Here is a 27,874-nt window from a genome sequence, read left to right as displayed (position 1 = left end):
ATTCCCTCAGGTGCATGAATGCTGGCCTTCACGTAGTCTCTGATTTCTTCATCTGTCAGCTCTTTAGGTTTGAAACCTGATTCGATATCAATCACAATCTTCATTGCTACTGCTTTCTTTGTAGTCTTCTTGCATTGTGTGATTATTATCTGGATCACACAGAACCCAAACATGATCATCACCAACAGGGCTCCAAGGAACTTGAAAATGTTCACCATCCATTGTGGAACCCATGAGAAGATTGACGCAAACCAACTGTCATCAGCAATGTTTTCTTCTTCGTCTTCCATTGTGACATGTAGATTTGTGAGCATCATTATGGACTCTGTCAAGGTGCCATTCTCATCGTTGTGAGAAGGGATGTATGTGCAACATGATTCTCAGATTAAGGCACAAACACCTCCATCCATAACTGTAATCATATCCAGGACATATCTCTTCTGAAGAGTCTCACAGCTCCTCCTTGATAGCATTGAATCCCTTTATGTTGGTGTTGATCATCTGCATAAGCTCCCATCTGGTTATCTGTAGCCATTTGGTATTCGTCATCACCCGGATTCTGGGCATAAAGATTGTCGTGAATATTGCTGAAGCCTGACTGGACAATCTATGTTCATATGGAATGGTATCAAAAGATTCTATCAATTTGACTGATACATAGTTCTCTCTCTTCATTCGATTCAGGAGCTTAGAAGATCTCTTCTTCCTTAAGTGAGCATCTGCTTTTGGAAACTCTACAATGTTCAGATCACTCTTTGGAATCACCAATGGTGGAACATGAATGATCACTATAGAACATAGTCCTCCCTAATCTCTGGGCAGCTTCATGTATGCTCTGGATCTGCAGGCCCAATAGTGATCCATTATCACTACTGTGCCGTCCTTCATTCCTGGCACATCAAAGAATTTTTCACTCATTCAATAGCTGGCTTGTGATGACCAGTTACTGCCACAGCTCTGCATACAACTATGTCTTCTTCCCAGCCATCTGGAGAAAGTACTGTTCCCCAGATTCGTATCTGCTTGTTTCTTTGCAGCTTTGAACTTCTTCATCAGTCTTCCCTTGATAGTTGAGTTTCCTGGTTATGTCCCATCTGATTCCAGCTCCCTTCGTGCCAGGTTTCTCATATCCTATCACATGATTTCTGGTGTGTGCTCTTTCTCTTGTCTTCAAAATTTGAAAATAATTATCTTCATCTGGGGATGTCATTCTGTCACCCATACCAAAGATGCTGTTCGACCCTGGAACTGACCTCTTGTATGACAGAGCGCAAGGTGAGTGAGGCAATGAGCTGTTTGAACATCTATTTCAATTGCTATGTATATCTTATCTTAGATTTTCACGTAGCATAAGGCAGGAGTGCACATAGATAGCAATCCTCCTCTTTTGCTTTCTTTTTCCACCTCTTTGATGTGCTGATTCCACATGTTTCCCAAATGTGCTGTACTATCTAGATAGTCATTTAATTCATAATTATCCTCCCTTGCACTTCTCTTAGGTCTCTTTCTTGCCAGATGAGCTCGTATGAGCAACTCATGAAACACATCAGTATAAATTATTCCTAGTGGGGGAATCATAGGGACACTTGTCAGAGAAATTGGTGCCTTCACATGGGCTACTGGAGTAGGAACAATCACTTTAGGCCTTGGCCTTCTTACAATATCTAGTTCTGCCAATGTAACTGGAGTAGGAAGGATTAACAGAACTCCTTCCCTTCTGGAACAATTAAAGTAAACAGTGTGAATCAATAGAAACAGAAAAACGATAATGGATGCTGAACTGGCATATATTATGCACCAATGCATTAGGTTCCACCATTGATGTCTCCCCACACGTCTTTGACTCTGCTCACTTTCTGGAACTGCAATATGCTCTATAGACCACATGGATGCCTGTAATTACTTTTAAGGAAGGAAAACTCATTTTATTCAGGCAATCTTGTCAGATGCACCGGTAGTTGTCGAATTTGCTCTATGATCTCCACAAGTAATCGGCTGATTGCTGGATGATTTATAGGATCACGCACAAACACATAAGTGTTAGTATTTTGCCAAACAAGATAAGGGTGTTCTTGAAGCAAATAGTAAACGATTATGACAAGTAGTTTGTGGGCATCTTTGTTAGATATGACCATCTGTAAATCCGGAAATATGTTCAGGTAATAGTCTGATCTGCTCTATAATTGCTGCCAATAACCGTCTAATCGTCGGACCATTTTTAGGATCTTGGACAAAAGTATGCACGTCAGTGCTACACCCAACAAGAGCAGGGTAAGCTCTGAGTATAAATATGAAGACAGCAAAGAGTAGTCTGTGTATGTCAACATCTCATAGCACCATGAGCACCTCCAAAGAGAAACTCAGTGACAAACGAGTCGCGGAACTGCTCCCTCTTCCAGGTGTCAAACAAAAAGTCTAAATTGGGCATTTTTAGTTTACTCCAGCACTCCACAGTCCAATGTCAGCAAACTCCTTTGGCTTAAAAGCAGTAATTTCCTCACTCCTTGCTAACAGCTACAAAGAGTGTTTCCTGGGAGCCACAGTCTAAATATACACTTTCATCTGTCTACTGGACAGTCTTTGCGTCCTTCTTCCTCCTCATCGATCGAGTCTGCACGTGCTGAACTTCTTCTCTTTTGACTTGCTTCTGAATGGGTTGGGGGTGTGTCGGTCTTTCCAGCGTAGATGTTCACGTCTCCTAGGTATATCCAAGCTCATCTCCCTTGGACTTTAAATGTTGACAGAGTAATATCCTCCACAATGAAAGGGGCGGTAAATTGGGGCTCGTGCCACTTTCTTGTGAAATTCCTTATTTCCTTCCTTATCTCCAGTAAAGAATTTAGGAATACATAGTCTTTCAGGTCTGGTTGATGTTTGGTCTTCATCTGTGTTCTGAGACCAACACCCCGTCTGCTTGACTTGATCTGAAATGACAGAGATACTAGCAGTCATACATGTTAAGTGATCACGTATCTCATCTCCTACCAATTCTGCTGTTATCTGGGCATCACTCCTAGTCCTCGATGGAGGAGTTAGAGGTGTTCTCGTTCGCCTCCCTGTAACTAATTTGTGGGGTGTGAGGTGGTGGTCAAAGCCGGGCTGATTTCTCAATGCATATAATGCAAGGGGCAGGCAATGCACCCAGCCCTTCTTCAGGGTCAGTTTCAACTTTGCTACTCTCTCCTTGAGCAGACAGTTGAGTCTCTCACATATCCCGTTCACTTACATGTGATAATCAGAAGAAAACGTGGGTTTAGTGCTAAGCAGAAAACTAATCTGTTCAAATACCTCATTCACAAAATGGGGTCGGGGTCCATTATCTGATCTCAACACCTCATATACTCCCCATCTAGGAAATACTTCTCGGGCTAAAAACTTTGCAGCGCACGTGGCATCAGGATGTGTGCATGGACCAGCTTCAATCCATCTCGAGAATGGGCATACTACCACTATCATATACCTATATCCATTACAGACCTGCAGCATATCATAATAATCAATATGTAAATGTTGAAAAGGACCATTTGCTCAAGGAATTACTCCTCTGATTGTTCACAGCATGTGCCCAGCAGTAAACCATTGCCATACGATGCAATCCATAAAAAGCAATGTGTTCTAACAGTTTCGGTTTAAACCAGTCCTCTGCAATGGTTGCTGGAAGGCTCTCCCTAGTGACATGCACAGGGTAGTGTACCTGTTCTAACGCCACCCTTAATAAGTCTACAGGCATGACCGGTTTACCAGTGCTGTCTTGTCACCACAGTGCTTCAGAAGAAGATGAAGAACACCCCTTCCACATCCACAAGTCTTTCTCTTCCTGTGGATCTCCACCTTGAACCTCCATTAACTGCATTCATGACAATTTATTAAAGCTTTCAATAACACCCGTTATTCCAACCATTTTCTATTTCACATCAGGAGTATCAAAACAAAAAATATCAGAAGAATATGAAACTCTTTTGGCCTCTTCATCTGCGGCTATGTTTCTGCATTAAATAAAGTCACTAGCTGCTATTGCATTCTCCTTTACCCTCGGATCTCATCACACAATTCCTCATAGTTTGAGCAATCATGCACTTGTTCATCTTCTGCCAGTGGTTCGGCTACAAACGTGGCAGGATTCACCATTTTACACCTGACTATTTTGATAGCTGGATTCGATATAACCGCCTCATAAGCAGAAGCTCTTTGAGATGTCAGTGTACCCTTGGGTTTCTCCAAAACAGCAAACAAAGCATGCTCAGCGAATAACGTCATGGAAAACCCCATCACTATGGTTGCCCATTTCTCGATAGCGAACGCAGTTGCTGCTAGTGATTGTTCGCAAGGGAAGTGACCCCTCATAACTGGGTCCGGAATCCCACTGTAATATGCTAAGGGTTTGTACCCAATGTAGTTTTCTGTATGAGTGTTGCTGTCATGACTGTCCCATTCGTGTGCGAGAATAAAAATAACTCCTCAGAATAATTGAGAATTCCTAAAACTGGAGCTGTGCAAATTGCCTTTTTTAGTTAATCAAACCCTTCCTCCATTTCCTCAGTCCATTCCATTGTTTTCTTATTCACCTGTGCCTTTTTCAGGGCCTGCAACAAAGGTCTTGTATGTGAACTATAATCAAATACCCATGCTCTAACATAATTACATATTCCTAAAAACTGTTGCATTTGCTTTATCGTGTGCGGTTTTGACGTTTTCAGGATCGCCTCAGGTCTTTCAGGTGTAACTTTCTTTCCTTCTTGTGAGATTAACTGTCCTATGTATAACACTTCCTCTTGGCAGTACTGCAATTTCTCTTTGCCCACCTTATATCCTTTGTCTGCTAGAATAATGATGGGCTGAATCGAGTTTCGTCTGCACTCTTCTTCTGTTGTGCTACAGACCAAAATATATCTACGTATTGCAGCACAACACTTGGCAAATCAATATTGCTTAGGTCCACCTGCAGGACCCTATTAAAATCGATGGACACTAACAGTACCCCTGGGGCAAACGTGTACTTTTCAGCTTAGTCTGGCGGAATATAAACGATATAAGATCTTGGGAATCTTTACGCAACGGGATTAAGAAAAATGAATTTTTCAAGTCAATCATAGTAAAATATTGCGCTTCCGGGGGAATGCTGCACAAAATCGTCGCAGGATTCGGAACTAGATGAAACTCTGCCTCTACAATCTGGTTAATCACTCTCATATCCTGAATTAAATGCCATGACCCACCTTTTGATTTCTTGATAGAATACACTGCGGTATTACTTGGTGATTTTGACCTCACTAAGATACCTTGTTCCATCATAGCTGATATAGGAGGTCATTATGAGAATGGAGGTAGCCATGCTGCTATTTGCGGCATGGCTACTCCCATTCTGGGTACCGGGTCCGGGTTCCCTGAATGGGGAATTACCATGCCATTCCGACCTCAAGGAAGCTGACTCCAGTACATCCCCATTCCCATGTGCGCCCCCATAGGGCTCAATGGGAATGGGGAGGATGCTAACAATGGGCCCATTAATGACGGGTCCTTTGTTAGCATCCTGGTCCGCTTGCGGGACCCGCTAAGGATGCCTGGGAAAACCAGGTGTCCTTAGCTCGTCCCACGAGCGGAACTTGTAATGAGGCGGTAGGGGGTTAACGAGCTCTACCGGCCCCGTTAACCCCCTATTGCCAGGGTCTGTATGGCCCCATAGTCTTGAAAATACCCTCATCTGCCTCTCGAGACATGAGATACAGCCTTGCTTGAGGTAAAATTCCTCCTGGTTTCAACTTAATCTTTACTTCTCCCACCACATTTCACAGGCCTATGTCATAAGGGCCCATAGTCCATAAGGAAATCAGTACGGTCTCCATATGCTCATCAAAAAATGCGCGACACTGCTGCACTATCAACATCTTCTGTGGAATTTCTCGTCTTTCTGTTCTGATCCAATATGTAATGCTCATCTCGAACACTACTTTGTCATCTGACGGGTTGTCTCTAAACATATCCTCGTCAGTGACGTCAGTCAATCTATATCCTTCCCCTATAGAAATCACTGTTCTCCATGGCTTGCCATTATCCCTACCTTTTAGCATGGCCAACTCCCAATGTAATTCCAAGGGAAAAACCTGTCCTCCTTCTTCGTCCATAGGTATCTGTGGCCTGACTAGAAATGCATCAGGTATTCTCATAATCTTGCCCACTAAACTGGATAACCACGTTAACAAGATGCATACCCCATAGTGAAAGACCTTTAAATAATGTATTCCTGGTGTTGAACACACTATGCCTTCATCAGTGAAGAAAATCGTCATATTTAGCTTCATCATTAAATCTCTGCCCAGTATATTAACTGGTTTCTGCCTTGAATACAACAACGGGACAGACATAACACACTCTCCTATAGAGACTGGCAATTTCTCAGCAAAAGGAACTCTACTTGTAGCTGCAGAGAACCCTTGAGCATTCATGGCATTTCTTGATAACGAAAATGTTCCCTTTCATATACATGAGCAAATTGCCCCTGTGTCTACTACAAAAAGAAAGGATTTGCCTCCTATGTTAACATCAACCCTTGGTTCCTCTTGAGGATTTGGCGTCACTGATAGTACTGAACAAATCAAGTCATCCTGTGAGCTGTCCAATTGTGGGTACATACTTATTCCCGTACCTGTAAAAGGATCCCCCCCAATGGTGACACCCCCTACTCTAGGAGTCAATAGCTGTCCTGTATTTGCGCTCTGCTGTATCTGCTTGAGTGCGTGCTGTGATTGACCTTGCAGCGGATTCAATGGTGCTTGCTGTGTTTGCAAAGACTGTTGTATTCATAGTGCTTGTGGTTGATACACTGTCTGATCTTGGGCAAACCCGTAACTACTTTGTGGGTATATGCTGGAGGATACGCTTTCCCCCCCTCTTGAGAATTGCCCATTCTGCACATACTCTTGGCTCCCAAATGTTTGTGCAATATGACCTGTCATTCCATATGTCCAACACACAGGACGGGGTCTTCTAATTTGCCCTCCCTGCATGCCTTGATTATCATTTTGCATATTCTGAAAACCATCTTGGTTATTCTGAAAGTTTTCCTGATTACTCTGAAAGCCTCCTCTTCCGTGGAAGCCTGCACTGCCTCTCAGCATAAATCCGTTCCCTCCTTGATCCAACTGCTGTTGGTTATTCACCTCCGGTATTCCCGCTGCCTGCTGTGACCGAAGTCCCACTCTGCTAGTCAATGTTGCCCCTTCTTATACATATTTCAACAGTTTTTTCTGTACTAGTTTGGCTTCCTCAATCTTCCTAGCATCTTCCCTCTTTCGATTTTTCTCTTGCAATAGTCAGCAATGGTGCACAATGGTCAGCTGTATTTCTGGCCAGGGCTTTGCTTCCATACCCACCAGATTGTTAAACTGTCTCTGCACCTGGTTTGGCAATCCCTGACATAAAATATGATAGAATACAGATATCGATTTCCCCCATGGCTCTCGAGTTTCCAAAGACCACTGTTCCTGAAAATTCTGAATGTAAGCAAGCAGATCCTCGCCTTCCTGCATCTTGCGTGCCATAATTGTGGCCATATCCGACATATTAGGATACTGTACTCTAAGCGCTTTCCAGATTGCCGCTCTGCAATTATTAAACGGTGCCCCATCATGTGCTGTGTTCTGTGCTGTGACACTTGAGTATCCTGCTCTCGTTCAAATGTCATCAGCCCTCTCCCCAAGGATAGCGGCTAGAAGACTCTTAATGTCCCCTATAGCTAACATGTTTCCTCCTGTCATTTTCTCTAATTCATAAATCCATTTCCCAGTGCCCGAAGTCAAACTCAAGAGCTTACACCTTAGATTATCCTTATCCATCTGGGGCCTCGGGATATACTATGGTCTGGCCCCTCCTTTTTCTAACAAGGGAAATTGTGAAATCCCAAAATCACAATCGTCTCCCATCGTCTGCCTATTCATAGTAGGGAGAATGGTTCCTGATCGCCTTCTTCCTGGTAATGACCTCAGCCTGTTCACATAAGGTGGCGAGTCCCCTATCTCAATAAGAGGTCACCTTTTAGGTCGCTGTGGCTGCGCCATAGGCTCTGGCATCCTTTCTTTAGGCAAGTCCAAATCTGACCACCTTACCTCCTTGTCTGTCTGAAAACACCACTCGGTACTGCACGCTCCAGCACCCTCCTCTCCACTGAAGGTTTCCCTGTCTTCGTCTGACATATCTTGTCCCCAACTAGTATGACTGCCATCCTTCTCGTCTCTGTTTAGAGTCAGCCTGTCCAAAGACAGGGCTCTATGCTCGAGGGTAAACAGGCCTCCCTCCTTGCCTCGTGACTGGGCACCTTCAGCTCGATCTTCTTCCTCTTTATTTCTCGATTCACCTTTTGTCCACATCTCCTGATAAGCCTTCTCGATTCTGTCTCTGATGCTTCCTATCTCAAAATACTCCTCTAGAATTACTCTAGAGGGTCCTGGCATCGGTTCGTGCAATGGGAGGAACACCTCTATGTACTCCCATAATACTACTGGACTAGGTTCCATTAGCTCTCTCTCAATGCGATCAATTTCGTGTTCCCTCTGCCTTCTATTCCGTTCCATTTCCTCATCAAATTCTCTTTGTTTCTTTGCTTCCTCCCCAACCCTTTCCTCTTCCTGTCTTTTCACCTCCCTTCTCTCATTTGCCCTTCACTCATTTGCCTACATGCGTCGTTGCATTCTATTATCTCTTAATTTCTCTTCTTCTCTTTTCTTTGTTTTCTTTTTTTTCTTTGGTTTTATTATGGTTTGAATACACATTCCAAATACAGCAAAAACAATGCTTGGAGGATAATACTAAAGAAAATGTGTAACACCCCTCCCTCCTTCCACCAACCCTTCATAACTTCATAATAAAGGTGCCCACCCTCCAGAGTTGACCCACTCTCTCTATACCCGCCTCAAACCGGGATTGAAATCTCTCATGATTAGGGATGTTTTCTCGGACACCAGGCGCCCAAATATGACTTAAGGGAGATGGCCATGAAGTGACCCCCCAAATTTCAGCCTGTTCCCGCCAGGTCTCCCATATGGTGCTCAATATCGGGTGGTTCCTGATTCTGCGCGTGAGCTTATTTCTCGAGACCCATAGCCATTCCACAACTGTGGCTGGCGCCAGGCTGAGGTTGTCCAGGTCTACCCATTGAAGTCCTTTCTGACTTCTCAGATGGGGGACAAGAACCCTCAGCTGTACCACCTCGTAATATTTCTGTATGTATGGGTGGCCTATCCCACCTTTATCTTTGGGCAACGTTAGCACCTCATATGATATTCTAGACTTCTTACCTTGCGACAGGAACTTCAGGATTGCCCACTTTACTTCATGAAAAAAGGAACCCGGGAGATGAATTGGGAACATTTGAAATGAGTACAAGAATCTGGGCTGACAGACCATCTTTTCGGCGTTAAATTGCCCAACATGAACGGTACTTTGGGAGAAAAAAATGTTGATGCAAGTTTAGTAGACAATTTTCTAAAACAAATGACTGTTGGGAAAAACAATGTGCTATCTGTTTCTGGAGGAAGAACACCCTGACCCTAGCGGGGGTGCCTAGACCTAGATGGTGGATGGTGCAATGCCTATCTAACAGGGATAGATAGAGAGAAAGCTGTCCCTCATCTCATCAAGTGTATGGGTATATCGGGTTTCATTCAGATTTTTCCACAAAAGAGCAACAATCAAAAAACACTACCTCTTAGCTACTTCAACCAACAGGACTGGTCATTAGATCCCGTTGGAACAGCTGGCTAGCTGGCATGGACATTGTTTCGCCGTGGGATTTCTATGTATGTTTTATTCACCCTGGGGCATCAAGTTTGCCACATGCAAGAAGTTGTGTGGATGAAATTGATGTATAAAAATTTACCCATTTTACTGGGCCACCTTAAAAAGCTGACCTAGTGTGAGTATTAGATGGTATCTTTATATTCACGTATCCCCCTTTAATGTCAGGGATATCTAAATGATCATGGGAGCAGTTTTAACCTTCAGAACCGTTACTGTTTTCAGAAATGTATCAGTCTTCCAGCTTGCCTCAAAATCAGGCAAGATCAGGCAATTCGAACAAACTGCTCCGTCCCCTGTAGGGAAACAAACCAAATGAAAAAGGCATTATTTAGCTATTCGCCTCTGTTCAACAAAATCAAGAAAGAAATAAAGAAGCTATGGCCCATCTTAAACACTGGCAAATGCCCTTTACTGATACCTCGGTTTGCTTTGAAAAGGAAGCCAAATGTTAGAGACAAACTGGTTAAAACGTTACCCTTATCCAACCATGACTTCCTCTTGACTCAGTCCACTGAGTCAAGAAATCTCTGGGGCTTGTTTAAACGTACCTCAGCTGTCCGATCCACATGGGTCGGGTCTGTAGGAACGAGCTCCCTATGTGTCATCCACTAGATTTCACTGATGAAAGTCCCCTTCTTCGGCGGGCTGTCTATGCTCTTCCTTGGAGGTGTTGTGCCCTGTCAGGCATGCCCGCCACCTCGTGTCCAGTCCGTGTTGAAAGGGATGGGGGGCCTGTGACTTGCCAGGTAAGCCACCCTCACAACGTAGCCTATCTCCAGAAGCAGTGAGGGCAGTACTTCACCACGATGCACCGGACATCAGTGGGGGTGTCTTCAGAGCAGTATTCCACGAGTTGCTTGCCCCACTCGGTTCCTCTCCCTTATGTTCACCCCGCTTCAGGGGTCATTAGTCCAGATGGTACCGCAGGCTTCCGCTAGCTTCACGGTCAGCAAAATGGGAGAGGGTCCAAGTGCGTACAACACCTCGCTGTCACCACGCTGACCCGGTGTTCCTCTTTGCTGCGCCTCATACACGGTGCCACTCCTTAATGCCATGTGGATCTCTCTCGAGGCAGGGTTCACTTTGTTTTTGCGTCAGGAAACCGAGGCTGTGTCTCCGACGTTCCGGGACCAATTTTCTCCGCTCCTTCTCTCCTTAGCTGGGGGAGAGGTTCATACACCTTGTGGGTCAATTGTTCCTGGGGCAGGGGTTCCAAAGTGGGGCCTCAGGCCAATTTATGGGACCATCGGGCCAGGAGATCACGCAGAGGCAGGCTGCATCCACGTGCCCCCCTGGTGGCTAGTTCTCTTTTCTTTTCGTTCTTCGATTTCTCTCTGACTATTGTCATATTTTCTTTGCTCTTCTGCTCTCTCTTCCTTCCTTAACTGTTCCTCCTGATACATTTTTTCCCGTATTTGTCTACTCTTTCTTTTATACTCATCTTCTTTCAATCGTTTCTCTCGTTCCCTGTCTTTTTTATCTTGCTCGTCTTGTTTGAGCAATATCTGACCACCCATCCATTCGTTCTGTATCGCTCTATCTTGTCAGTTTTATCTTTTTCTCCTTTCCACCTCTTAATTTCTCGTTCTATATCTAGGGTCACATGTGGTTGTTCACTTTTCTCTTTGTTCCGTGGGACTTTAGACATCTTTTTCTAGAGTTGTCTCTGGACTCTCATCACTGCTATATGCACGTGGCTCATGTATCGGGTTGCATGTGTACACGGTAGCCTTCATGCAGTGCCCATGGATTGCTGCCAACTGCAGCCAACTGTACTCCAACACATATGTGAGCATTTCAGGCAAAATTATAAGCACATACGATACGCACAAATGCCACTCACCAGATGTGTCGACATAGGTGTCCATGCCTCCTATCACTGCTGATCATCATTCCACTTGCAACCTCTTCAAAAGGAGTCAGTTCCTCCTCCTCTGGTGGCCCCTCTCCAGTGGCCTGGAGAGAGACCAGGATGCCACTGAGCTTCTCCTTAGTCCTTCAAATCACGTCCTCCATCTGCTAGCGGAGCTGTTTATCAGTGCGCCTCTCCACACCACAAGCATTGATGAGGTCTGTGACCTCCTGCCACATCTTCCTTCTCTGAGTAGGAGTACGGGTGCTGCCAGCTGAGAGTTAGAGGTCCACATGGTGTTCCTGTGCCTAGTCTGTAAGAATTCCAAGCTCCTCATTGGTGAAGGAGTTCTTCTTTGGTGGCCCCTTCTCCTTGACCTGTGACTGATCATCGGGTGGTGCCTCTTCCTGCTCTGCAGGGTGTCCCCTTTTGGTCCTAGTGTCCCTTGGTGGTTCTGGGCCACCTCTAGGCCTCCGACTATGCCCTCATCCTGGTGCTGGGTCACCTGTGGGCTGATGCTCACCACGTCCTGGGGCTAGGGCACCTGTATCCTCACCACGTCCTCCTGCTGGGACAGGGCTATTTGTGTCCTCACAATGCCCCCGTCCTCTCCATTTTGGACCCTTCCTACTCATGGTGCCAGCAAACGGAGAAAAACAGCCCATAAAATGGACAGGCTACTTGACGGACTAAGTAGAGTGGTCCTGCCAGACTCCAAGGCACCCCACAAAAACATTATGTGTTATGCAATGTGTAGAGGGCCCCTCAGCAAAAGAAAATGCATATGCAATGCTGTAGAGGCACCCCAAACCCCACAAATACATACGTGATGTGTAGAGGCACCCCCAAACAATAAAATGTGGTACGCATAACGCGAAGGCAATGGCTTGCGAAGCACACCCAAATGAGTGTCAGTCGATAGTAAGTCCTCCATCTCCGTACCTTCTCTCGCACAACTGGTAATGCGCATGGCACCTCTTAAAGCAACCCGTCACTGCTGTGGGCCACGGAGGTGTGCTGCATGCAGCATGTAGCAGGTAACTTACGCGCTGAGGCCCTTTACTCTCATCTCCACGCTGCCTTGTCAGTCGATGACACAGATCTTTTTCCTCCTCCCGTCCTGTATTGCCTCCAAACCCCACCATCTGCTTCCTCCTAGTGTTTGTTAGTGTCTGCTGCCCACCAGCACTGTCTTGTAGTTCCTGTTGTTCCCCGTTGCCTGTTCTCCTGTGCCTCACCTGCTCTGTGACCACCTCTACTGCTGGCAATGGACTTCCGCCTCTCTGTTTCACCACCACCGCTCCACGGCACATTTCCATGACACAGCTGTCCCACAGCTACCTCGGGGGATTCCATGTCTGGCCCATCCTCCCCTCCATCAAGTGGCAGCCCCAGAGCCAGGAAGAGGGCTGCCAACTTCACCTCCATCAAAGTTTGCATCCTGTTGGATCAGGTCCTGACCAATTTCAATGCCCTTTTCAACCAAGCAACTTAGCTCGGAAAGGCCGGTCGTATGAGGATCTGTGAGCTGCATCAAAACTGTGAAGAAGCACTGGGATGACCTGAAGCACCAGAGCCACAAGAAGGCAAAGGTAGCCCCCAATGCAGGTGCAACCATGGAGGTGCACAGTGCGGGTTGCCACTGGATTACCCCTTCAGCTCTGGGTCCTACAGAGGCATTAACCAGTGTTTCACTCCCAGATCCTTGAGTGGCAGTCATGGCTGGAAGCAGGATATTGAGTATCCATGTGGTCCACTGCGCTACAGTGTATGTGTGTTCGGCATGGGTATGCATGATTTCAGGTACTCCTTCCTTACACAACATATGTGATCCACTTCTCTACACCAGAATGCAGCCTCATGCTGATGCGGTGTGTATGTAATGCCAGAAATCTGGGATGTGGATAAGCATAGGTATGTGCACTGACAGTTTTTGATGAGTTGGTGTACTTGTGCCCATGCAATGTGAGTCGATGACTACATCTACTCATATAGGCACAGATGGCAGATTGCGATGTTGGGGGCATGTGAGGGATATACATTTGCTATTGAAGATTGCATCCTCCTCATTAAGCAGCTGAGACTGACACGCATGTAATGGATGTTTGGAAATGACATGTTGGAGCATCAACTTCTCTTGGACCGCAGTGTGATCTGTCAAGCCATTGCATGAGGATCCAGAGATGATGTGTGATCATGCTATTTGTTCGAGCTGGGGGCAACACCATAGGGGCTTGTAGCTCAGCAATGGGTGCCTGTACGTGTTGTATGCTTTCTGCTCAAACTGACATGGGTACATGTTGCTACATGTAATTGGATATGAAAGTGCCCAAGCATGTGTCATGAGACCTCTCCACCACTCGCATGGCTATGCTGTGTGTGATCAATTCATGGCTGGCTCGAGGGGTCCTGCATGGACCTGAATAGCTTGCCAGCTAAGGTGTGACCAGCAGTGTAAATTGCTTGCCCGGGGAGGTCCCCTGGACCTGCAATGCTCCCATGCATTTAGTGTTTGGCTCCCCCTACCAAGGGATCCACTGCACACCCCTCTACCTCTGTCCTGTGTTGTGCCTCCCAGGGCCAAGCTGCAGGGGCCACTGAGTGGTCTTTTCCAAGAGGCCAGGGCCATGGGCTGCCTGTGCCCATTGTGGTCCCTTGAATTGCTGGTTGTCCACTCTCTATGCCCGGTCATCTGATAGTGGATGTGGGGAAAGCATGGTAGGTCCATCAGGCTTTCCAGCTCTACAGGTGGGCTCTTATCTGGAATGTATACATGTTGTGTCTATGAGGAGGCATGACACTTATGGCCAAACCACCTCCTCTGTCACCCAGGGTGCATAGTTTACACATAAGCATAGTTGCCTCGCTTTGACTTACTGGTAACAGTGTTTAAGGGTCCTGTCTGCTCTCCACTTGGTACTTGTGGACACACCCAGGCTACGCACATCTACAAGATGGACTAGGCCGTGCCACACGTAAAGTGCCAACAGAGCTTTGCTGGTGACACTCTTCTGTGTGGCAAGTTAATTCGCAGCCCAGTAGGGTGCCTGGCTGATGAAACAACCTCAGATGACTTGCACCACAACGGCAGGGCAGCCTGTCCATCTGGCTCCCTGCAATCCAGAGGTTCATTTTGCACACTTGGTTCAATTTGGGTTGGACTGCTTGTCCAGCCATGGCCGTTGAGACAGGCATTGACATGCTACCTTTGTTGGGACAGTGTTGATTCGAGAGCATGCCCCCTGTGAGAGTGCCCCTCCAAGCAGTGTAGAGGTAGGGCAGTTCAGTAGTACCCCAGTGGGCATGTGAGAGTGCAAGGATGGTGGTTTGACCACAGGGCGTGCCCAGCACACAGTGGGTGTGGGCTCACGAGAGCCATGCCCTTGAACTTCTCAAACTCATTTTTCAACAGCAATCTAGGTTGGTGACAGTTCCACGGGGGTGACAGACCACCCTTTGCCCCTTGGTGGGGTGGGTGTGTGAAGCAGCCACTGCCGTCTCACAAGATTGGTGCCTGGGCCCAGGCTCTCCCTCCCACCCATCCAGCTTGGCCCTTGGCACATGAGTGAAAACAGGGCACCCCAACCTGCAGCATTGGGCCATCCGCTGACACCGAAGTCAAACAGACAAGCCTGAGGGTATGATGCTCATCCCAAGGCCAGCCACCTGGCTACGGTCACCTGGATACATACTCATGTCAGACGTGGCAGACTGCAACATTAAGGCAAGGTACTTGAGTGGAACATCATTACATCATTACATGTCCAGAAGCCCCTCTGTCAACCCCGAGTGATGTGGGACATCCACAGTGCCCAGTGCTAGTTTTATATCCAACAATAAACACAGGGAATGTGGTGTAAGATGACCAACATTGTAATTGTAATTTTTTATTTTTAAAGCACTTATACACAAGTGAAGTTCTTCAAAGCGCTTCAAGGTGGGAAGGGAAGAAGGGGATATAGTCGTCAATTTTAGGTCTTGAAGATTCTGAATGATCTAACAGTAATAACTAGAATACTAGGCCCGAGGTATTTCAGCTGGTATAAGTGCGTGACAAAGAGTGGGGGGGTGGGGGTTAAAGGCTGGAAGAAGGAGAAAGAAATATATAAAGACAAAAAAGGTTGGTCATCAATGTGCCTATGCATGAGTATTTCAGGCACAACCAAGCTAGGGAGGGGAGATAGAGAAGGACAGGACAGACAACCTGCTAAGACTAGTACATTGAAGGTCGTGCAAGTGCGCAGACAGAAGTGCGAGGGAGGGTGAGGGGGGACAAGTACACCCAGTCCAGTAGGGGAGAGGGTTACATGCATAGTAGTTGACACTCTCATGGAACGTATTCAGAGTGCAGTAGTGCAAGGCAGAGTGTGGAGGCCTGGAGGCAAGTGCAGAACTGAGCAGGTTCAGGAAGAGAACGAGGAGGGAAGCAGGAGAGAAGGGAAGGAGGTTAGCAAGGGAGAGGGAGAGAGAAAGAGGAAGAGAAGAGGCAGGTTTTGAGGAGTTTCCAGAACTTAAGGAGGTCCGGCTCAATACGTAGAGAGGCAGGTAGGCTGTTCCAGAGGGAGGCACCTGCAGAGAATAAGGAACTACCCCCAAATCTCTGTTTGAAAAAACAGCTAATCCGCAGAGAGTTGTAGTAGGCCGAGCGTAGGGCTCTGGAAGGAGAGTATTTAGGAAGAGAGTGTGATAGATAGTAAGGCCCCTGGCCCAAGAACTATGCAAAGGGACTTGAACTAGATCCATGCAGCCGCGGGGAGTCAGTGTAGGGATTTCAGTGCCAGAGAGATGAGTTCCCTGGGCTTGAGGCCAAGGATAAGTCTCATGGTTCTGTTCTGGGTAAGTTGAAGAAGTTAGAGAGTAGAAGTAGGAAGGTTGAGAAGGAGACTGTTCCAGTAGTCCAGTCTGGAGAGAGCCAGAGGTCTGGAGACAGTGAACTTCTCTGGGAAGGTGAGACAAGGTAGAATACCTCTGAGGAGATGGAGCTGGTAGTGGGACTTTTTGGAGATGTCCAAGATGTGAGAAGGAAAGGAGAGGAGAGAGTAGAGTCGAAGATGACCCCTCGATTTCTTGCCTCACTGGTATGCGCAGGACCATGGGTGGCTGGCCAGAGTGAAAGTGGAAAAACGGGAGCAGGGGTCCCAATGAGGATGATCTTTGTCTTACTGGCATTAAGGCAGAGATTATTAGAAGCACACCAGGACTGAATTGTGGACAGACAGTCCGGGATAAGCGAGGAGGAGGAAGAGGCCAAGGTTAGCCTGAAAGAGAGCTGTGTGTCAGCCGCATAACACTGGAAGTTGGAGGTGAAGGCAGAGATCATGTGGGCCAAAGGGACCATGTAGACTTTGAAAAACCAGGAGCATATATTAGATCCCTGGGGGACACCACAAGCAGAGAGAGTGATAGCTGAGAGAAAGGAACCAAGTTCTACCTGTGAAGGACGGTCAGAGAGAAATGATGTTAGCCATGTCAGGACCTGATCAATGATGCCCAGCGTCTCACTGAGATGGGAGATCAGGATGTTGTGGTGATACAACGTCCTTTCATCAGCACCCGTTTTTACGATGGGTGTTTTTCTGCAGAATTTCTGTTGAAAAAACTTTTTTTAATTTTCTTAGGGTGTGGGAAAGGGCATATAAAGGGTTGGGAGGTCAGAAAACAATAATTTGTAAACATTTCAAAAGGTTGTTCTGGCAAAAATTCAGCGGGAAAACACCTGTCATAAAAAAGCATGCTAATGAAATGACATAGAACCATTGTCGTTTACCATATAGAAAGCAGAGGAGAGTTCAAGAAGAATGAGGACAGAGAGGATGGTTACAGTTAAGGTTTGAGAGCAGATCTTCACGGGTGTTCAGAAGAGCAGTTTCTGTGCCTCTGGATGCTCTAAAGCCTGACTGATGGTCATGGAGACAACCAACAGATTCCGTGTGGAGGGTAAGCTGAGAGATGGCCAACTTCTCCAGGAGCTTTTCCTGGAATGGAGTGATAGAGGCCGGGCGATAGTTTGCCGGAATAGTAGGGTCAGCACAGGGGTTTTTGAGCAGAGGGTGTACAAGAGAATGCTTGAGAGAAGTGGGTAAAACTCTAGTGGTGAAGGAGAGGTTGTGGGGTCTGCAAAGACTGGAGCTAGAGAGTCAATGTGGTCCTTGATGGTTTTGGAGAGGCAGGGATCCACCTGTTTGGAAGAAGCTTTCATAGACCGGGCTTGTCTAGAGATCTCCTGAGGTGTGACAGGGGAGAGGGAGAATAGAAGAAAGGGAGTGGGGGGGCAGCCGAGAGGGACTCAGGGGATGATGATGCACGAGTGGGTGTGGAGGAGAGAGAAGACAGGATGTCCTGTATTTTGGTGGTGAAGTGTGCAGCCAGGGCCGAGCAAAGGGCCTGGGTGGGTGCGGTAGAGGAAGACGCTGCAGTAGGATTGGCCAGTTCCTTTCAGACTTTGAAAAGTTCGGCCATGTTGTTGGATGCCGCAGAGATGAGGGATTGAATATGTAATCTTTTCATTGGACCGTATGCAGAGTCTATATTCCCTTTGCAGAAGACGGCAGGCCAGCTTGTCAGAGAATGCACCTGAAGAACCCCATTTCCATTCTGCTGCCCTGCACTTACGTTTAGGGTCGTACCAAATGTTGCACTTTTTGGCATGCTTCAGTCGTACCCTCATGACAGGGGCAAGGATGTTGAGAGTTTTGGATATGGAAAGGTGAAAGTTAGAGAGGGCTGTAACAGGGTGATTGTCAACTGCAAGAGTAGGAGGAGGAGAGTAGGTGGAGGCAAAGGCAGTCACTGAGCATTTTTTCATGAGTCGGATGGCCTTGAAGTTGGAGGTAGTGCAGGGTATGCCAGTGCTAAAGGAGAGGAAAGCTTCAAGTGAGAGGAGAGAAGAGAGTGATCAGTTGCTGAGAGTGGGGTGGTGAGAGGGATAGAGAGAGGGATGTCTATGGAGATAAGAGCATCCAGGTGTGTTCGGTATGTGCGTCAGACCAGAGGGTAGAATGGAGAGAGAGAGAGAGAGCGATTTGCATATGTTGCGGAAAGCTCCTGAAGAATCAGGAGAGTCAAGATGGATGTTGAGATCCCCCATCGGAGGAATTGGGAGGAGGAGGACAGGAGAAAAAATGCCAGGTCGGCCCATCCCGAGAGAAAGAGGGTGGACTGGACCGGTGCCCAATAGAAGGTGGCCAGAGTAAGAGAGGAAACAGGAGAGAAAGAGAGAGCATGCAGAACATGCATTCGAAGGAGTCATAGGCCTGAGTGGGGATGGTGGAAACAGGAATCTACTCTGGAAAGATTAGGGCAATACCACCCCCCCCCCCGGTCTGTTGGGTTTATGTTCAGAGAGGATCTCAGTGAGAGCACAAGCATCAAAGGACCAGGTGTTCCAACAGGTAGCAGATGTCGAAAGAGTGCTTGACTGAGGAGCAAGAGTTAAGCGTGGCAACGTGGATCAGATTGCCATTTTTTAAAGATGAGGGGGGCGGGACAGAGTTCCCCCCGTAAGCGGCACAGGTGCCTGAGAGATAGAGATGAGAGAAGGCAGAGGGACCGAAGGGAGTGCCAGCAAGGGACCCGGGACAGTGGTAGATGGCCAGGTAGCCAATGTTGAGGAAGGTGGAAAGTTGATACAGTGAGGGAGGAGCCTATCAAAAAGAAGGATAGAGAGAGAGCAGAACGACCATATGTAGAGTCTATAGGTCAGGGAGGGAATGACAAAGAGGATGTCTGTGAGAATATCCCAGCAATGCTCAGGGGGCACTAGCCATTTTTATGGAGCTGACCCCACAGACAGTGTTATGACACTAGCAGACACTGGCCCAGTGTTGGTGGCTCACCAGACCCTGGATGGTGTCCTTATGGGTGACCCTGCCTCATGGCCCCACATACATCTGTTCCTTTGGCCAGTTCCTAGAGCCAGGCTTGACTGTCCATGTGGCTGGGCCTGGCCCACCAGATGCCCTGAGTCACACCTGGCCCAGCTGGGTCCCTCATTTGTCTGCAGCAAAACTCCATGGATCTGATTTAGTGCATGCATTGTCATTTGTGGTAAGTATCTCCCTGTGTGACAGACATGTGACATGGGGGATTCTGGGATCCTCTGCGCTGGTACCGCACCACAAGAGCAGGTATGTTACCACAGGCATGGCTGCTGTGAGAGTGGCTAGGCAAGGCCAGCAGTTGAAGAGGCAGGCAGGATGTGTGCACTGGTAGGTGTCCCAAGAAGTGCTAGTGGGGCTCCATAATGCATTTGGGGTCGCCTGGCTTCTCGTTGTGCACATTGTGGCCCCCCACCTCTGTGTCACTGTGTAGGCCATGGCTGTCAAGTTTCCCGGTCCCATACTTGACTCCTCGTGGCCGTCCCATTTGTATCCTTTCCTACACTGTATGTTCACGTGAGTGGACAGGGTGATCTTGTGAACCATGAAATGGTGGTACTGAGACATGTGCCCAGGTGCAGTTCTCATGGGCCTGACTGCAGGTTCAACTTGGGCCACTTTAGCATTGGTGTAGTGACGTGTGATGATTTGTTAAATGTCTTTGTGGCCACACGTCAATGTGGTGGGTTGACATGTACATCTCTCATGATTGTTAATCATTGTTGGGCCTACACTAATGTGCCAGTATTCATGCTGATTGCATGGGCATGTGTTTGGCAGTTGATGGTTGACTTGTACTGAATTCATGGTACTGTTAATGCTGTGTATGTGACACATGCATTTTCACTGTTGACTGATGCCTATGTTCTTTGTCCCCTTTTTCACAGTTGCTGCAGCTGGCAAAGAAGGCAGAAGCAGTGCTGTGGAGCAGAGGCGCATGGACAGGGCCTCCAGAGCCAGGTGCAAACTCCAGCCACCCACCATTAACACCTCCTCTTAAGAGAGCGATGTGGCTGGGTGAGTGCCAATTTCATTTAGCAAGGCTGCTGAGGGTAAATCCCAGGAGGTGGTAGTCATGGAGGACTCATTAGCAGCGGTGATATATGATAAGTCATTTAGAACGTGCCTGTACACAAGTGTGCACTCCGTGCTGCAACACAGGGGCCACCTAGGGCAGAGGTCTCTCTAAAGGCTTCTGCGGTGATGGGGAATGGGGAAAGGGGCCATTGCTGCCCAGCCCACAGGGTCAGGTGGTGGGCATCATAGAGCTTGTTCAGGCTGCACCCCTGGCCCAGAGGCATGTGGATTTGCAGTCTACTGTGGAGGGTTCTGCCCAACCTCCTGTCCCTGGGCCATCTGCTGCAGCAGTGACCACCTTCTGTGATGCCTCTACCCAGACATATCCCCAACTTGCGGCCGATGAGGCCATCTGAGTAGTAGGGCAGGCCCTGCTAGCAGGAATTGCCAGGTGGATGGCAGGAATTTGTGATGTCATACAGGTTTCTCGCATGGATCTTGTACGGCATTACGAGCAGATATCTGTATTGCTGGCCCAATTGGCGACTGCATTCTTCTCGGGTGGTCTCTCTGGGCTGGGCACTGCAATGGCCCCCTCCACCACTTCCTCCTCCATGGCCCAATTGTCCACCACTGCAGCTGCCGTGCCACCTCCCACTATGGCCTCCTGTGCACTAGTACCACCACTGTCCTGTCTGGATGTGCCCATATCCCTGGTTGAGGTGGAAGTCCCTACATCGGCAGCAGAGGTGGTCACTGAGCCTGCTGAGGAGCCCTCACAGGAACAGGCAATGGAGGAACAGCAAGCACTTCAGGGAAGTTCAGGGTCCGTACTCGCCCAACGACAACTGTCATCTGGTCTGAACGAGTCCATTCCCAGGCAGCAGCAGATGGTGGCTGTGAGGAGGTGCATATTACAGGGCATTGCCACTGCGTGGAGACAAAGTGGTGTACAGGTTGCACAACTGAGGCAGGGGGTCCGGACCCAGCTGGCCAATCCGGTGTCTGCCAGGGTGCATTTTGCTAGGCAACAGGTGGTGGAGAGGTGGTGGGCAAGGGATGCAGCCACTTTGAGGGCAAAGCCGAAGCAGATGAGAAAAGGGCAAGAGGGCGGGCTGCCGTCCTGCAAGAGTACTGCAGGTCAGTGGAGGAGGAAGGGAGAGATTTCTTGGACACCCAGCAAGCCCTCCAGGAAAGTACAGAGGCCTGCCTACAGGATGAGGATGTTGTGGTGGAGTCGGCCCTGGTGGAAGCCCTACCCATCATCCCATCGGACTAGCCCAATGCCAGTGTACACAGTTTCATAGTGTTATGTTTAATTTTTGACTTTTATTATGTTTATCCGTGGACATTTTTCCCTTCCCCTTATTTATGTGTAAATATATTTAATGTAGGTTTTTACTTTTTCCATGTTCTCCAAGTGAATAGGTCCTATGGCAGTCATGTGAGCCTCACTGTGTGTCTCATGTTTTACTGTGATGTTTGCTGGGGGACATGTGTGCATGCTCCTTGTGTTTGATGGATGTTGCTTCATCCTCGATGTATACGGGTAGGCTCTTGTAGATGTGGGGAGATGAAGTGCTTTTTCGATTGAAGTTTTTGACAGGTTTGTCATGCACATGCATTGCTTGCCTAATTGTGTGCGTTGAAATGCAGGCAGGTTGTTCATTTGTGTAACATGGTGTGGATGTGTATGTGATAGTCATATGGGATGGATGAGTTCGTACTGCATTGGTGAATGTGTTCTTGTGTGTTTTTTGTTGTGTGTTTTGTCAGTGCTTGACATGTTGGCATTCTTTTAATTGACTTGGACATGTGCACATGCATTTCAAATGTGTGCCTGGGGCCCATCAGATTGCTTGAAGTTGCGGTGACTATTTACATGATTCCATTCCTTGCGCAGGGTCACTGTGTGTTTAGTGTTGGTTTGCTGGTGTTGTTGGAGTGACATTTATTGGTGTGTGTCTGTAATGGTGTGCACACAGGGCTGGTTGTGGTGATTTGTGAGATATGCAATGATGATCTTTGGGGTCTCTCATTGGGGATGCATACCCACTTGTTCATGTGTATTGCCACATGTTCCACTTGGTTAGGTTGTGTGTTGTATCTGGTGACAGGTCATTCTTCTGTGGACATTGACTACTGGAGTTTGAGTTTATTGTACATTGCGTTACGTTTCCTTTGTCACTTGCTTGTCAATGTGGAAGTGCTGCCCCTTCTTTCATTGTTAAGGATATTTTGCATTGTGAGTGTTCACTGTGGATATGTGGGCTACACGCATCATGTGTGCATTCAATGGTAGATTGCTGTATCCCTCCTAAAGTACAGCCACCAACCCACCCACATCTGCAATTAGCCACTTCCTGCTCTCAAATCATGCGTCACCTCTGCCACTGGAATGCAGCTGAGTGTCATGATAGATTGTACAGTCTAGCTGGACACATTGGTCACCTTGAGTCGCACACTCTCTGACAGCCTTCATATTACCCATCCACAGGCCTGTAATGCTTCGGTCAATGGCATGAACTTACCACCCCTACCTACCTAACTGCCTTTGTACAGGCTGCACTGCGCACAGGCATTCTTGATGGTTTCAACTAATCAGTGATTCTCCATACTTGGGTCCTCCAGGGCATTCTGCTACAGCACTTTGAGGCATGGCAATGTCAGAATAGCACTATGCAAATGCCACATTGCTGTGCACTGCATTACTGTGTAACATGCATATGGAATAGTGGAAGTGTAGGTGGTACAACAGTATGCTGTCCTGTTGATGTGCAGTTGAATGTGGTGTACCAGGGAGTCTTTGAAGAAGCTACAGTTCTGGATTCAACATTAGTGCTACCAATTGATCATGTAGGTGGAGGATATGTGGCAGGTGCACGTCATGGTGGAGGCACGTAGGTTGTTGCTCCACATTTCAATGGTAGGTGTGTGGATGAGCAGGGGGCTGCCTGGGGTTAATGTGGAGGTGAGTGGTGGTATTGGGGGTAGGGCATTCTAGCAGTGGGCTGTCTGGGGTTGGGGTGGAGGTGAGTGTGGGTAGTGGGAGGTGTCAGGACTTGCAGGGTCTGCCAGGGGTGATGGACAGAGGTGAGTAGGGGTAGTGTGAGTAGGGTGGACTAGCTGGGGGCTGCCTGGGGTGTGGACAGAGGTGGGTAAGGGCAGTGGGAGGTATCAGGACCTGAGGGGGCTGCCAGCAGTTATAGGCGGAGATGAGTGGGGGTAGTTGAGGGTGTCATGACTTGTGGGAGCTGCCAGGGGTGATAGGCAGAGGTGAGTGGGGCTAGTGGGAATAGGACAGGTTAGCAGGGGGTTGCCTGGGGTTGGGTGGAGGTGAGTGGGGGAAGTGGAAGGTGTCAGGACTTGAGGGGGCAGCCAGGGGTGATGGCTGAGGTGAGTGGGGGTAGTGGGAGGTATCAGGACTTGAGGGGGCTGCCAGGGGTGATGGGCAAAGGTGAGTGGAGGTAGTGGGTGGTATCAGGACTTGAGGGGGCTGCCAGGGCTGATGGACAGAGGTGAGTGGGGCTAGTGGGAAGTGTCAGCACTTGAGGGGGCTTCCAGGGGTGATGGGCAGAGTTAGGGGTGTCCATCCAATGTTTTGCTGTGGTGCTGCCTTGGTTACGGGTGATGGTCTGCAGTTTCGCTGGGGTGATGCATTCAGTTATGGGGGACGGCCGCAGTTTTGCTGGGGTGATGCCTTGCGTTATGTGTGATGGTCTGTAGTTTCACTGGGGTGCTGCATTCAGTTATGGGGGACGTCCGCAGTTTCGCCGGGATGTTGCCTTGCATTACGTGTGATGGTATGCAGTTTCACCGGGGTGCTGACTTGAGTTACGCTAGACGATCTGCAGTTTCGCTGGGGTGGTGACTTGAGTTATGGGGGACAGTCTGCAGTTTTGCCTGGGAGCTGGATTGTGGTGCAAAGGCAGGCCCAAAGGTTGTCTGTTGGTGCTAGTTTTGTTTGCGTGGGGGCATGTTATGGGTGTTCCAGGCGCAACTCATTGTTGGTTGTGCTGCAAGTTACTTTGCGCTTTGGAAGCCATGAATCAGCGAACAGCGCTAAATGCTTTTCACATGCAAGGAGGTGCAATGTTCTTTATGGCGCAAAGTAGTTTGTATAGACCTAACACTTTTTCTATGAATTTGGCACAATGGGCCTCATTACGAGGTTGGCGGTAACCCTGTAACTCTGAATCCTCCGCCTGACCTCCTGGTGCCACCGGGACATTACGAGTCCCAGCAGAACGGGAAGTCAGGTGACAGATTTTGTAAGTCCCGAATGGGGACTTGGAAGGTGCTTCCGTGGCAAGTCTGCCTACAGGGGCCGTTGGGCCCGGCAGGGTCAGACCTGCAGGGTGCAATGGCCCCTGCAGACAGACTCATAGTGTGGAGGTCTAGAAACAAGGGTGCCGGTACGCTTACTGGCACCCTTGTTTCCAAACCACCAGACTTGTAATGAGGCCCAGTGTCTCTTATGGTTCTAATTTCAGGAGTATTCAACTGGTTATTACGCATTTGGAGTCCAATTCTACAAAGTGTCCAGAATAGGGGCACAATAGAATGTAACTTTACTCTATAATGCAATTCATGAACATTGTAATCGCAGTTTGCCCCTGGCATAAGTACAATATGGTATGCTGGTATACAAGCTCGTAAATCAGATGCATCTTAATGAGTACAACCCCACACTCTGCACATCTGGTGTGGCCTGCATGCATTTCTGAAAAACACACATATGGCATAGTGAACATACCTAATATCACTCAAAGTATCACACCCACACAAAGGTGGAATTAATGCACAATACACAGGTGAACCCAATCCACCACTTCACAAACCAATACATATCTGGCTGCCCAACATCTGCCCAACACACACTACCCACCACACAATGATGTAGGGAGGCAGCGGGAGCAAACTGCTGCAGGGAAGCAAAGGGAAAAGTATATGCACAGTGTGTAAGATATATTGGTTAATGTATAGAATATTGGGCACCACTCATCTAATAACCCCTTTTATATAGTCCCACTCACAATTCTGGGACAATGAACAGGCTGAGTTTTATGGTTAGAACTCAAATGTATTTCAATAAGCAAAGTAAGAACTGGTCCCCTTACTTTATGCAGGGGGAGTAACTACAAGACCTCAAATATACTTCACATTGGCTTATTTGCCCAGTTAAACTTGGCCTGCCTGTGACAATCTTGCTTAATATAATACACACATTCGGTCACACTACAGAACTATTTATAATAATATTTCTAACAATTCCAATCTTAAATAATATGAGGCAACGTGTAAGCAACACTAAATCCTATTTCCATAACGTTGCTTATCATTAAGTATAAAAGCTCTTTTCAGTTCACCTTTTCCTCAAATCAGCTTCATTCAATAGATAATCAGTACAACATATTTTGTCTCCAGTGTCATAAACAAGAAATGCTACTAGAGAAAGGTTGCATAGAAATATATGTATATACAATTATTTTCATCACTCCCCGGGCCCTCGGTGTGAATGTGGAGTTATGCATTTCTAATCTATGTGAATGTGATTTAAATGCAGGCTAAAATGAATTACATCAGGATTCTGCAGGTTTTGGTCTGAAACACAATGCTATCAATTTAGAATCCACAAGATGTCAGTCCACTCACCCAAGAAAAGAAAATGGTTTTGGGATTTTCTAATGCAAGGATGAGTATGCCCCACCCCCCCATGCCCCAATTCACTTCGCAAACGAGATCACTGAGCAATGCCAAGAGTGAGGCAAAGGTATTTTATATTGGGATTATTTTCCATGGCAACGGGATTAGGATGGCTAACTTCTTGTCACCTATGTATTCACTTCCTTATAGCTATGCCTTTCACAGATTACATAATATCAGGCAGTTCTTCATTAGTTGTGGAAATTCGGCTTTTTGGTACAGCTGATCCTGTGGGCGACTCCTTATTTTCCCTTTTGGTTGACGTTACTCAGAAAGTCTACTATTTATGGTGTCATTGTCATTCTCATCAGTTGTCGCAATTCACCGGAGTCAGCGGTATAAAGCCTAAGCCGTTGAAAGTTATACTGAAGAGATGTGGGAGACTCTGTGACTCTGCGTCAAAATATATTTGCACTTGGTTAAATTAAATTCAATGTCAGGTTTTATTACATTGCACACCCTTGATATTGCATGTGCACACCCTTGATAACACGTGTTTCGGCTTGAAAGCCTTTTTCAAATCAGAAGTTCTTCATTAGGCTTTGATTCAGGGCCCTCGAACTACAGCCGAATGTGGACTATATCTGTGAAAACACTTGTGGGTAGTCTTTTTTTATCACGTATACAATGCTACAGCTCTGAAGAGCTTCATCTATTGTACACTGTGCACACAGCACAGAAAAATCATTTGGTTATTTATTTACATGTAATCTACCTTAGCTTCAAATTCAATGAAAGAGGATATCACTAAACCTAGCAATTGCATTGTACTCTTGTTATAAAGGTAGTTTGAGTACAATTTACTGAGATTATAATTTACAAAGAACTGCACTCAGACTGCATAAAATGCTGCCTGATTCACATTGTGAACACAGCTCAGAAACATATTTTTGAGTTAGATTGAAATGTCCTCTCACTTGATTTTGCATGCAGTGAGATTGCACTGTTCATGCCCCATTTAAAAATCAATTTATTTTGGTAACCCCTTCGAAGACCACGCCTAGTTTTGGACTGTAACAGAAGAAGTTGTATAGAGCATATATAATTTATTTTGGGGAATTCTCATATTCACTTTGATGTGATTTTTAAAGGCATGAAGCCAGCAGAAACCCCAAAGTGTTTCCAGGAAATTCAGAGTCAGCATGTCCCTCCTGGTCCCTTCCTCCATTTTTGAGGAATGCAGGTCTGCCTCAGGTTAAGTTGGTTTGAATTCCCTCCTGGATAAAGCCTTGTTATCTCCAGATAATAATAATATTCAGCACTCAACCAGCACTCAACAAGCAAGTCAACAAGTGGTGTTCATTCCTGCAGATTTCAATATCAGAGTCTGAATCCCCCTTTTTATGTGTTCCTGATTTTTAAAATGTGCAATAATCTCAATCTTATGTCATGATTATGTCAATTTTGATTGGTCAGTTTCTTCCATTGGCGTGCTCAACAAATAGACAGTCCCAGAGAATGCACTCAAATCAGTCTCTATTGGATGTTCATATGCCTCAATATGGAAAGAATGGAGGTCAATTTACCTAGAGAAATATCCATTTCTAAATTAGTTTTTCTTTCATATTTGTCTGTGGAACATGCCACATTATTAAAACACAGATTTCTGTAGTATTGTGGCATAGATAAC

The 27,874-nt window shown here is 47.0% G+C and overlaps 1 protein-coding gene across 1 annotated transcript in view; it reads left to right on the top strand.

The window, feature by feature from the left end:
• The window catches only part of FBXO8 (F-box protein 8), an 862,565-nt gene that overhangs the window by 799,372 nt on the left and 35,319 nt on the right, over positions 1-27,874 (top strand). The window contains exon 6 of the mRNA XM_069631428.1: positions 20,409-20,538. Within this exon, the coding sequence (XP_069487529.1) occupies positions 20,409-20,521 (113 nt within the window). The 3' untranslated portion in view covers positions 20,522-20,538. The remainder of the gene's footprint in view (positions 1-20,408; positions 20,539-27,874) is intronic.

The sequence above is a fragment of the Ambystoma mexicanum genome, chromosome 6q (genome assembly GCF_040938575.1).
Source record: "Ambystoma mexicanum isolate Mex_15411 chromosome 6q, UKY_AmexF1_1, whole genome shotgun sequence".
Classification (NCBI taxonomy): Eukaryota; Metazoa; Chordata; class Amphibia; order Caudata; family Ambystomatidae; genus Ambystoma; species Ambystoma mexicanum.
This window is presented reverse-complemented; position numbering and strand designations above follow the sequence as displayed.